The 12,920-nt window shown below is 37.1% G+C and overlaps 2 protein-coding genes across 2 annotated transcripts; both read left to right on the top strand.

Moving 5' to 3' along the window:
* The first annotated feature begins 415 nt into the window (after positions 1-415).
* Positions 416-6,555, top strand: mmp20b (matrix metallopeptidase 20b (enamelysin)). The gene is made up of 10 exons (XM_085370277.1): positions 416-550; positions 1,337-1,575; positions 2,409-2,557; positions 2,857-2,982; positions 3,078-3,236; positions 3,338-3,500; positions 3,647-3,780; positions 5,141-5,297; positions 5,858-5,961; positions 6,455-6,555. Exons 1-10 carry the CDS (start codon positions 416-418, stop codon positions 6,553-6,555), a joined length of 1,467 nt encoding a protein of 488 aa, XP_085226403.1.
* A 559-nt stretch (positions 6,556-7,114) lies between these two features.
* mmp20a (matrix metallopeptidase 20a (enamelysin)) lies at positions 7,115-11,353 on the top strand. Its single transcript, XM_085370278.1, is given in 10 exon segments — positions 7,115-7,225; positions 7,806-8,056; positions 8,786-8,934; positions 9,019-9,144; positions 9,292-9,453; positions 9,574-9,691; positions 9,773-9,896; positions 10,098-10,276; positions 10,688-10,791; positions 11,253-11,353. Coding segments are annotated over 10 exon segments (1,425 nt in total).
* The last annotated feature ends 1,567 nt before the right edge of the window (positions 11,354-12,920 follow it).

Below are 12,920 nucleotides of genomic sequence, written 5' to 3'. Positions count from 1 at the left end.
CACCACTGATTCAGGATTATCTGTGAACCAGCGTGTTGCAAGTTAAAAACTCCGACTGCGCCGTGTCTCGCTCTGGTTTCACATATCTGCTGAATTGAAACAAGATTTTGAAATTGGAACTGTGCACTGCTCTTTATTTGATTTAAACCATCATTGGTGCAAACATGTCATGTGACAAAAATGTTCAAATGTCATTTTTTCTTTTTTTTTTCTTCTTCTTCTTCTTCTTTTTTTTTTGTCCTTGGCCCTTTCCAAACTCCTCCCTAATTTTGTAGTGCTGTCAGAGGCTTCCCTGGGATTTGCATGTGGTATGAGTCACAATGACCATTTAAAAGGCTTTCTCATTAACCAGAACTTCCATCTCCACATGCTTAAACTAGGCCACTGCAATTCACTGCAGCGTTAATTCTGTGAAATGCATGTCATGCTGCTCTCCTGCTGTGTTCTGGTCTTGCTTGTGCCCGGTCCAGGTTTTACGGCACCCACATTTACACCGAAGGAAGAAAGCACTCCTACACCAGAACCACAGGCTGACTTGAAGCTGGCCACAGTAAGTGTATAATTGCACGAGCTCCTTTTACAAATGTTTTCAGAGTGGACTGCATGTGAATTGATGTCTTGTACGATGCAAAGTCATGCTAAATTGTCAGTGATTTTACTGCAGGGTTAAAGAATTTGGAAGGATGCATTATTTCCTGTGCGTATTTTAAGATATTTCCTTTTATTACATTTGTTTTTATGTGGGTGGAGGGTGGAGGTACACAACTGCACTGCCCTCTCAGCCCTTGATGCTGTTATATTATATCCTTTAAAAGATTTGCTTGGCATTCCCATTTTCACATTCTTCATCCCAATTTAATTCCTTACATCTATTTTTTTTGTCTTTTCCTTTGAAGCAAGTTGCTTGTCTTTGTTCCATCTTGTGCCGACTTTTTATGCAAGTGTAATTGATAGTTGATGCTGAAAATAAGGGCATTTATGTTGAAGCCATGATAGCTCAGTCAGACGTTTTATAGCAGTTCATAATCTGTAATGCATGTTGTGATACAAGAATAAAGTTTTGCAGTAACTAGGTTAAAATTAAGAATCCAAAATTCTGACTTTAGCTAATTAAATTACTCCACTATTCAGTCAGTTTACGCCAACCACATTTTTCTTAATGATTAATTATTGGAATTAATAAACATTTGATTTATATATTTCTGTTGCATTTTATTTAAAATGATTGCTTTCTGTTTATTAAAGGTGCAGAATTGTTTTTTTGTTGTTGAGTGAATCAAACCCTCTTTTGTGCAAAATGCTATCTGATGTGATCTGATCTTAAATCTACTTTAAGGACTATCTCCAGCACTATTACCACCTACAAAATGATCCTCTGGGGCGCATGAAACGAAGCGGCCTCTCTTTTACCTCCAAGGTGAAAGACATGCAAATTTTCTTTGGGCTGAATGTGTCGGGAAGACTGGACTCGGATACCCTGGAGGTGATGAGGAGTCCTCGATGTGGCGTTCCAGACGTGGAGGAGTACAGCCACGCCCAGACGACGCGCTGGAATAAGAATGTCATCACCTACAGGTATTTACTGTGGTCTTCACTGATGCTTAATGATCATGCGTAATGAAAACTATCTGGAAATGAATGTTATATAGTGGGCATGTCTAACCTTGAATGAACTCAGGGGGGAAATAAAAAAACAAACTGTCTGGCTGTCTTCACCAAACCTCAGAAATATGTGAGGATCATTTTAAGAAGACAATAAACCCTTTGGCAGAAATGGAGAATAGCCACTGTCACAAATCCTTATGGCTTTTGGTTTGGGACTTCTGGCTTTGAGGGTCACTGTGGGCTTGTTAGAGTGCCAAGCTGACCATACATGCTTTAACTTATGTAACACTGTCTGAGACATCCTTATACATTCCTGTGCAGATTCATTTTGAGGCATGCCTGCTGGATTACATACTGAGTAAATGTATAATTAAAGAGTAACAAAGAAAGACAATTGTTTTTGTTGTTATTAAAAAAGAGACTTTATTCAAGTTAGTGTAATGTTTTGGTATCACGGAAATTTTTATTTCACAAAACCTTGCAGGAATAACCTAACCGTGGCACAGCTCCAGATCTCTCTCTTTAAAACAGTGAGACAGGGCATTGGCTTTAGTGGATGACTGCACCCCCTGAGTGCCCTTCTCTTGACTCTTTAACAGGAAGTTTACACAATAACTACACAATGTATGAAACTTGGTGAGGAGTTGGATGGAGAAAAAGGGAGACCATTCATTTTTGCTGCAGATCTGGATCACATTCAAAAGTTATGAAATAGAGAATTGGCCTAGAAAGATGGTGCTCTCTACAATACATTTGTATTGCGTGTGCAGTTTGATATTCATCAGCGTGTGTTGCTCTTGTAGCATTGGCAGATACACCAGAGATTTGCCTCGCAGCACTGTGGACTCTTTGATAGAGTCAGCTTTCAGCGTCTGGGCCAGAGCCAGCAGTCTGACGTTTGTCAGGTCAAACACTCGCAATGCTGACATCATGGTGGAGTTTGCGAGCTATGGTGGGTTTGTATTTTGTTCTACACGGTACAGTCATGGAATATAACAGAAAGAAAAGAAATTCTCAGCAGCTCTCAGCCTATTATCTTATGCAAATATAACAGAGCAGCAATTGTACACATAGGAAACTGCAGTAGTAATTTCATTGTTAACCAAGGTAGCGTCATCATGCACTGGCTGCTAAACTCAACTGACTCATTCAAATGAGGTGAAGAGAAGCCTATAATTTTCTTTTGGCATGAAAGAAAATGGTTTTCTCTTTGGTTTCTGTTTCGTGTTTGGCCTGGATTGTATCATTTAGCACACGGTGACTTGTTTCCATTTGACGGGCCTGGAAGGACACTGGCTCATGCTTTCGGTCCGGGGTCAGGAATCGGCGGGGACACACACTTTGATGATGCTGAGCGCTGGACAGCAGGAGAAACAGGTGCTGAACCAACCAAACTAGAAATAAAATTGGAAAAAAGAACGCTGGAAATCAATCACATCTTTACGAACGCACTTCTCTTTTTGCTGTTTCAGGTTTCAATCTGTTTGTAGTGGCAGCTCACGAGTTTGGCCATGCTTTGGGTCTGAAGCATTCCAGAAACCGAGAGTCACTGATGTTTCCAAACTACAAACCCTTCCGTTCAGCAAACCTGTTATCCAGTGAAGATGTAGCCAGCATCAAAGCACTTTACAGTAAACACTTTGGATGTATTCCTGAGTAATCCTCAAATTCAAATGCAGTTTTTGTGTGAAATAATTTTCCCAATTAACATATCTATATTTGCCTGTGTTAGGTCCTATCAGAGGTCATCTAAATAATCTTCTGACAAACTTTCATCGTAACAACTGGTTGTCTAGCGTACTATTCCCTCGACTCATGCGGGACAAATGTGCAGCAGACTTGACCTTTGATGCAGTTTCCACTCTCGGGGATTCCACCTTCTTCTTTAGAGAAAGGCATGTTGATGACTAATTTGCTTGAAGCTGTCCGTACCCTTTAGTCAAATCATCACAGCACCATTAGAAGATTTAAAAATACTATTTAAAACATGAAACATTGTATTTTTTAAAATAAATTAACTAACAATATTTCCTCATGCCAGGTATCTCTGGATTAAGCATAATCATGAGGATGACATCAAGGAGGGTCCCATCTCAAACTTTATGCCCAAGATTGAAACCAGCATTGATGCTGCCTTCTGGGTACCTCGCAGATCCACTGCTTACCTTATTCATGGTAACCACACAGTGTCACAGTTTTCAATAAATCTTGGGCTCTGTTGTGCCCTACCCCATAATTCTATGTAGTGCTCCCAAATAGCTTTCCTACTGCAGAAACCTTAGAATTGATAGTAATAACTATACACCTTTATATGCTCCTTCCTATGTGGAGTCCCTCAAGGTTCAATCCTTGAGCCACTTCTGAATTCATTATATATATGTTACCTCTGGCTCCTACTATTGCTTTCCTGAGTGCAAATCTGTAAATCTCTGTTAAGCCTAACATGCTTGCTAAACTTCGATTGCTTTTATGGGAATTTCTGAATACATTTCAGAAATTTGAATAATTACCTAAAAAGCCCTACATTGCAGCTCCTGCTTATGCAGCAGAGACCTTATCTGATCTGGGCATTTTGACATTCTTACTTTAAATCCAGAAGTGACCACACTTTTGAGGTTGTAGTGCCTTTTCAGTTTGACTGAATCTGTGGTTTTCTTAAACTGTTAGAAACTCGTTTTTCTAGATTAGTGTTTCCATAACCTTTCTCACAGTCTGTGCATGTATGAACAAATGTAAGAATGTAAGCTTGACTGTGTGCTTGGATGGTGGGATATGTGCACTTTCTTTATGTATGATTTTGTGCACAAAGTACTTTTTAAATGTGATTTAAAGTTATTATTATTATTATTATTATTATTATTAATAATAATAATAATAACAATAATAATAATAATAATGATGATGATGATGATGATGATAATAATAATAATAATAATAATAATAATAATAATAATAATAATAATAATAAGATAAGATAAGATAAGATAAGATAAGATAAGATAAGATAAGTTAAGATAAGATAACCTTTATTAGTCCCACACGTGGGAAATTTGTTTTGTCACAGCAGGAAGTGGACAGTGCAAAAGTTATGAGGCAAAAATTAGAATACAATAAGAATAAATACAGTACACAACTGTACAGAATAGAATAAAATAAAATACTATATACAGTAGAATAAAATAAAATAAATATACAATAAGATAAAAATAGAATACAAATACAAATACTATATACAACTGAGTAAAAATACAACGATGACAGAAAGGATTATTGCACTAGAATAATAATAATAATAATAATAATAATAATAATAATAATAATAATAATATTGTTATGCACACTTAAACTGTGTTATAATAACATTTAAAAAAGCAAAAGCCACGAAAAAATTCTGATGATTGAATCATTTTGACAATAATTTTATTATTGTCAAACAAAAAAAGTTCAGGTTTTTATTTGCATCTTTATGTGTAAAGCATATGTATATTAATAAACAAATAATGCATATTTATAAGGATACTCTTTTCTTGGACAGACTCCATGTTCTGGACAGTGAAAGGCTCTCTTGTGAAGGGAAAGCCCAGAGCACTAAGTCACTTTGGGTTTCCAGTCTGGGTTCAGGATGTAGATGCAGCAGTGCACATCGCCAAAACAGGACGAACTCTCTTCTTTATGCATGATATTTACTGGAGGTAAGACAATAAATGGATGGCATGTATCTGATAAAGATCAAGTAAATGTTTCCCCCAGTGCAATTAAAACTTTTATTTGCAGGCAGGTTCACACATTAGGGCATTTTACTTTGCTGAGCTTGATTATTTGATGTGATTTAACTCAACTGCTTTTGCTCCACAGGATTATATTATCATGCCTTGGGCCATTTCTTTGTTTTTCTTTTATGAGTTCGGGGAAGAAGAGACTTGATGAATGCATGTATGCGGGAACAGCAAATTGAATTAAATCAAATTATACTCTTCTTCTCCTATTTTAGCCACAGTAAAGTGTTGTTTAAAGACTGTGTGGTATTAATGGAGGTATAATGCCATAGCAGGGACAAATGACAAAGCAGATGTCAATATGGACTTTTAAAAAGTTGGGCTCAGATATGACTAAAGGATTCCCTCTGTCATTTGGACCTCACGGAGAGAGAGGAAAAGGTTCACTGTACACAAGTTACATGTTTAGTCCAATCTTTGAACGACAAACAGATGATTGTGAGTCACGAGTTCTAACAGGGTTACATTACTTGCAGTTACAACGAAAACCGAAAGGTTATGGATTTTGGTTACCCAAGGTTCATCAGCGAGGGCTTTCCTGGACTCAACAGCACAATAAATGCAGCTCTTCATAAAGATGGTGAGGAAAATATTACACCCTACCAAGTGCATGCTTTTTGTTTGATTAAATCTTTCTTTATGCAGTAACTACTTAACATACATATCAACAGTACTCAAACTAGGTGATAATCCTGTCTGATTGTTTAGGATGTAGGTTTGGCTGTGTTTTAATGGCTTTTGCAAGTTTCATTATCATTGGTAGCAAAGGAATGCTCATTTAAATTCAATACCAGCTCTGTGGAGTTCAGTCTGAGCAGAGCATGTGGTTCCCCACTTAGATTTAAATGGTATAATTTACCACTTAAAATGCTTGGTATGATATACTAAAATTTTTCTGTATGATATATATGAGACACTCATTGTGTAAATCATTGACATCAACATCAACAAACTGGAGGAAGGAAATCTAGAAAATCTAACATGAAAAAGTAGAAATGCAGTATGTAAATTATTTCATTTGCATATTAAAAATCTTATTTTGTTGTTTTTGTTTTTTTCTTTTCTCATCTTAGGCTTCATCTACTTCTTTGTGGGACCACAAGTCTACAAATACGACTACACGCAGAAACTTGTTGTAGGAGTTGAGAAAGCAAATTCCTGGCTTGGTTGTTAAAGTACTGTCTGAAATCCATGCAACAATGATATTAGCTAAATTAAAGAGGGCAAATGGAAACACATTGTACTTCTCAGTTTTTAGCGGTATTCTATTTATCAGTAGTCATGTCATGTCAAAATAAAGAATTACAATTGAAAACTTGCTATTAGATTTTTGTAGTTTTTCTATGCCAATCATATTTTCTAATCATGCCTTTGCTGATCAGCATATGAAGTTTGTTTGATTTATAGATGTAAAGAAATCCACATGAGGTATAGACGCATATAAACATGAGACAGTGTACATTAAGTTTTTCTCCTACCTGACTGAGCAGGAAAAAATGCAGTTTTCTATGCTATGGAACAAACCGTACATATGATTATCGCCATTATAGACAGAAAAGCCAGACATATGTAGACATTTCATTGTGAGGTTATAACCACAAAACCTCTCGGGGCAAATATACCCAGCTTTAACAGCCATCATGGAGCACTTTGGGGCCATGTGATTGCAAAACAAGCTCAGGAATACTCCCATATAAAAAATGTGAAGCGTGGTTGAAATGTGCATTTAAAACATGGATTTGTTGTGGATACCCGTTTTGGGCTCTCTGATGTTGGTGGAAATCTTGTGGACTCTACCCATTGACAAAGATCAGCAGAGGCTTGAGGATGTGGAGCTGGCTGAGGTTTGTGAATGGATGAAAGGCTTACGAACTTTGTGTAAAAACCATATAAATTAGAATTGTTGTTTCAGTTAGAAATGTTGGAGATAATGTTTGTAGAACCTTTAATGTAAGACTGTGAAGACTGCAATGGCTTCAATTAAAATGGTAGAATTATGAGTGTATTTCGTTTATTTAAACTAGTAGTGCTACAGTTCAGTGTGTGTGTTTTCTTGCTATTAAACATATGATACATTCACAAAATTTCTATTTGAAGCGTCCTGCATTTTTTTTCCTTTCACTTGTTTTGAAGTTTATGTGTAAGCATCTAAAAAAAACTGAATTGAACCAACATCTGTGATACAGTTTCTTTTCCTTTTTAAACTCGCTTGCTCTCTCTTTTCAGCTGTTACAATAATAAGCAGGAGGGAATCTTCCTCATCTTTGCTAGACTGACATATTTAACATATTTTATTAGGTGTTTAAGGAAGAGAAATAATTAAATATGTTTTAGATTACATGTAAAAAATTATTAATAAAATCCAGCTTTACATTTTACACACCTCGTCCTAAGCGTCCAGATCTCAACTCTTCATCTCAACAGGATTACCTCAAGAGGTTTTACAGTCTGAATCTGGGAGACCACAGGCCTCCAGTAAGAAGTGTGAGGTCTGCATCCACCATGGAGGAGAAGATCCAAGAAATGCAAAACTTCTTTGGTCTGAAGGAAACAGGAAATATGGACCCTCACACCCTGAATGTGATGAAGGAAGCAAGGTGTGGAGTTCTGGATGTGGACAACTTCGCCTTTTACCCTAATAGGCCTAAATGGAAGAACCACATCATCACATACACGTGAGATTGCATTTTCCATGTTTCCCAGATTTCACAGCAATCTGCCGTTATTTGTGAATGTAGTCAAATGGCGTAAAAGATTAAAAACTCTGAGAGAAAATATTAACAAGTGTAGTGTACAATCTTACAATATTGTACTATTATTTTAAGTTAAGTTTATTAGTTACTTGACTTCCACATTTCGTTTGTTGAAGCATGTATAGAAAGGGAGTTTGAATGAATAGTTCTGTACTGCAAAGACTCATTGGAACATGAAGTTTTCTTATTGGTTATTTTTCATTTTGCTGGGTTTAGACTTCCTTGTTGTGAATGTATGATGTGGTTTACAGCATAATTCCAGCAACTGTGTGGTGTAATAAGAGGTAAAATTGATATGTATGTAATAAGAATGAATAAGAATGTGAATTCTGGATATGAAGGTTTGAATATGCAGATCGAAGGCCCTGAATAGCACGAGGAATCTTCTTTTTATAGATATAAATCTAAAGCAAATAAACTGTTGATGGCAATAGCATGAAATATAGTAGGAACGCTAAATAATGCTATAATAGCAACGATTAACAATATTATACTGTAGAGTTTATATTCCACTTTTGCAATTAGAAAATAATCTCGTAAATTGCTTAAAATTTCTTTTGACCACCAGAGGATATGCTAGTATTTGTAGCAACATATGTTGAAACATGTTGTTCCTGATGCCTCATGTTTTTCTCAATTGCTGGCATGCAGGATTGCCAGATACACTCCAGACATGAAGAAAGAGGATGTGGAAAAGTCTGTTCGTTCAGCCTTGAAGATGTGGAGCGATGCAACCCCGCTGAAGTTCATCAAAATCAACCATCGAAAAGCTGATATTGTCTTCTCTTTTTCTCGCAGAAGTAACTGTGAAAACGTGTCTAAGGACTTTTAATCGTGACTTTTAATTATGATTAATAAAAATCAGATCCTGTGTTTTCCTGTAGCTCATGGAGATTTCTTTCCCTTCGATGGACCTGGGGGCGTGTTGGTTCATGCCTTCATGCCAGGAATGGGGATGGGTGGAGATGTGCACTTTGATGAGGATGAAACATGGACGGCAGGGACTCAAGGTTTGTCAGTCAAAACATGAATGCAGTTTGAAAGCCCAAAGATGACACTAGGCAAAAATTGGGAATTAAATACATATTCTGAGCCAGACAGAAGCATTCCAGCAGTTTGTAATGAAATAATAACAACTATTTGCAACTGTGTTTCAGGTTACAGCCTGTTGAGTGTTGCAGCTCATGAACTTGGCCACTCACTTGGTTTGACTCACTCTAGAGACCCCTCTGCTATCATGTACCCCAATTACAGACATCAGAGCAATGCCAAGTACTCGCTCTCTAACGATGATGTGAGGGGTATCCAAACTCTGTATGGTAAAGAACAAAACATAAAACATTTGAAATATTGAATTCATAAATCGTTAAACACTGAAATAAAATTCTCAGAGCGTATTATATATTATATACAATGTTTTCTATGTGACTATTTCACAGGTAGGCCCAACAAAAAGATGGAAACCCAGGTGGCTTCAAAAAAATGTGACCCAACATTTCCCCAACTTTTTGATGCAGTAACACTGATTGAAAATGAGATTTGTTTCTTTAAAAACAGGTACAATGTATTGCCACTTAAAGGTGCACAACATCTTAAATAACCTCTCAACAGCAACTCACTTTTCTTGTTTCATTGCAGACACATGTGGATGAGAACAACAAGGACAACTTATTGGAATCGTTTAACACAAGGCCACATTACCACATATTTACCGAGCATCAGTTCTCAGATTGATGCCGCTTATGACATCCCAGCCAATGGCGTACATATTCACCGGTACAGTAATGGGCAGCCTGCAAAGCATCACTTAGACGTTGTCAGCATGACAAGGCTTGATTTCCAGTAGCAGAACACGCAAATTACAGCCTTGTGCAACATAAGTGTTGCAGTTCATGCAAGAGGCTCATTGAGTTTGGCAGGGATTGTGGTACGTTGCTGTTTTTCATAGTGTCCCCAAATCCAGTGACATGGCTGTGTTTTTCCAGGTCATAAGTACTGGGTGGTTGAACAGCTTAAGATGAAAAGTCGCGCTGGCTCCATTTACGAGTACGGCTTCTCTTCCAGAGTCAGGCGGGTTGATGCTGCTGTGCATGTCAGCGAATACGGGAAAACAATGTTCTTCGTAGGAGAGTTTTATTACAGGTAACTTTTTAAAGTGCCACTTTACAGTTAGAATTGTTCTCTGTTCTGATTTATACTTTAACATGATGAAAGTCACAGGACAACCTGACCTGTATATGGCTGATTATAGCTGGAGCTAAACTGACCCCAACCTCATTGTTATTTCTGCCATTAATCGATAAGTTGTTTGGTCTGTAAATATCACACACTAGCTTAAATCACTAAGCTTCTGTCTAGTCTAAATTGAACTACATTCAGTTTACAAAAATATAAGCAAAAAGAAGCAACAAATATAATCAGCATATAATAATCAACGGTTAATTCTGGCATTAAGTAAATGATGTTTTTGCTTTAAATGTCTTTGACATTGCCACACTAAAAAATGTACTAATGTTTTTCATATATTTCAACTTTATATATTTGAATGATCAGGTATGATGAGCACAATAGGAGAATGGACCCTGGCTTCCCCAGACTCATCCGAAACGATTGGTCTGGAGTCCCCAGAAGGGTTGATGCTGCATTTAAGTTACAAGGTAAAAAAATAAAAAGGAAAAAAAGACTCAGGAAGTTCAAAATGTGGACCTTAGCAGCCAGCTGCAAATAGAGTACAACTGAAATAGAAGTTGTAATTTCTTTTTTCATTTTTTTAAAACCGAGTTTAGGTTTAGGCAGTAGACGGGTGGAGTTTACCACACCAAACACACTTTGAAACACCATCTAGTTTCAGGAACGATATAAATTTGACAAGTAGAAATAGAATACTATTCAGAGGCAAACATGGCTGTGCACATGCCAGGCAATCACACTCCACTCACTCACACTTAAAGGATCTACAGGAGCCATGTCTCACGCTCTGTTTTACTTACTGTTTCATTCTCACTTAACATGTGGGTGGATTTTGGCACCAAAGCTCTGTATGCTTTAGAGGGGGGGAAATCATAGTGTGAGCTGAGATACATCCACTCACTGTTTTTGTATGATTTTCTTTTCACAGGTAGCATCTTTCTCCTCTGTGGAACAAAATCCTACCAGTATGACTTCAGACAAAAACAAGTGGTGAATGTAATTCCAGGAAAGTCTTGGCTGGGATGCTGAATTGAAACAGACGTGAGAAAGACAGCGAGAATTCCTCAGTTATAAAATTACAAAAAACCCTCTGAATATGTTAAGCTAAGATAACCATGTAGCGGTATAGTAGTTGTGCTACATTTTTTAAGCATATGTGTACTTGTATGTGAATTATACTAACCCTATCTCTGATTATACTAATCCTGTGTCTCATTCGTTGCTGTTGTACATTGGTAGTAATACTTCTTAATCTGTGCATGAATATACTAAGTACTTATACTGTGAGAGTCAAATGTAAGGTGTACATTTTTGTCAGTACTCTACACGTATTCAAACCCATGTACTCAAATCTTCTTTCAAAATGTACATCCAGTTAAATTACACCTTCAGGAAACCTCTAAAAAGCTTACCAGTGAACTCAGCAGGATGTTTGTTATTAAACTCACCTCAATAAAACAGAATATTTGTGAAGTGCCCCACGACTATCTTTGCAATGCTGGAATCTTACATATTCTTATTAGCAAAAACAATATGCAAATACCCCAAAAAGTGCAGGGGAAAGGCTTTTGTTCTAAATTGCTCTTAAGATTTGTTGCAAATGACAGCCTCTCAATGCACACTAGTGACGCTCACGCTACATTAAACATTATTGTATTAATTAAAACACAAAAATATTGATTGAATTTTCAATATAAAAACACAAAAATGTTGGCAAATGCATTATTTTTTCTTGATAGAGTGGTTTATGCTTTAATTCGATGGTTTTGGAAACATAAGCCTCATTTAATTGGATGCTCCCGCCTGCAGCAGCTTTAGCACACTGTACCTATACCCCCTCCCAAAAAATAGACAAAATAATGAGGAAATTTGGGATAAAACTATTTAAGCGTCTCTCTCAAAATGACAACATCAGCACAAAAACATGATCTAAACAACCTTTTTTAGCAGGAAGATAAAACGGATCATAACAGCTCCTCCCGCTGTGTTATCAGCTCAACTCCTCTTTTTTCTCCACTGTGGTAGCTTTTCCTTTTTTACTGTGCGTTCTTATTGATGTTTTATCAGAACAATATGCACCTCAGACTGTCGCGGCTGCCCTTTTAAGAGGATAATGGATAGCAGACAGAAAAGAAGATGTCTCTGTTTTTGAATAGTACTGCTGGGCTGTTTATCCCTGTCTCATGGAGTGTTTACTATAGTGCCTGAAGATTATCCTTGAAGGCAAAAACATTAGCAAAGTAATGTGATGTAAAAATGGGTTTTATTTATTATAAAATAAATCTGTCATGATCAGTCTGGCCGGACTCAAACGGAGGACTCGGGAAGGAAAGTTCAGTGAGTTTATTTACAGTGTTGGTGCAGATAGTGCTATATGGTCTTTTTGAAGTGCTCAGTTCGAAAGTCCCAATATGTACAAAATCCAATAGAAGGAAGGTTCTGTGAATCCAGGTCCCCGATCCTCTGAGTCTCCCCAGCAGAAACTCCACCAAGTAACAAACACTGTCTCTGAACTCCGCTGGGCTGTTGTAGGCACAGAAAGAGAGACGGTGGAGAAACACAGGAGGACTGTGACAACATTATAGTAATCATATAA

The sequence above is a fragment of the Diplotaxodon limnothrissa genome, linkage group LG14 (genome assembly GCF_057381915.1).
Source record: "Diplotaxodon limnothrissa isolate DT_005_m linkage group LG14, D_limnothrissa_male_GT1.1, whole genome shotgun sequence".
Taxonomy (NCBI): Eukaryota; Metazoa; Chordata; class Actinopteri; order Cichliformes; family Cichlidae; genus Diplotaxodon; species Diplotaxodon limnothrissa.
This window is presented reverse-complemented; position numbering and strand designations above follow the sequence as displayed.

Excerpts from the sequence above, each read along its gene's own strand:
- mmp20b (XM_085370277.1), top strand. The coding sequence starts at position 416 with ATGCATGTCATGCTGCTCTCCTGCTGTGTTCTGGTCTTGCTTGTGCCC. Across the intron at positions 551-1,336 it reads CTGACTTGAAGCTGGCCACA|GACTATCTCCAGCACTATTA; the intron begins GTAAGTGTATAA and ends ATCTACTTTAAG. Across the intron at positions 2,983-3,077 it reads CTGGACAGCAGGAGAAACAG|GTTTCAATCTGTTTGTAGTG; the intron begins GTGCTGAACCAA and ends TTGCTGTTTCAG.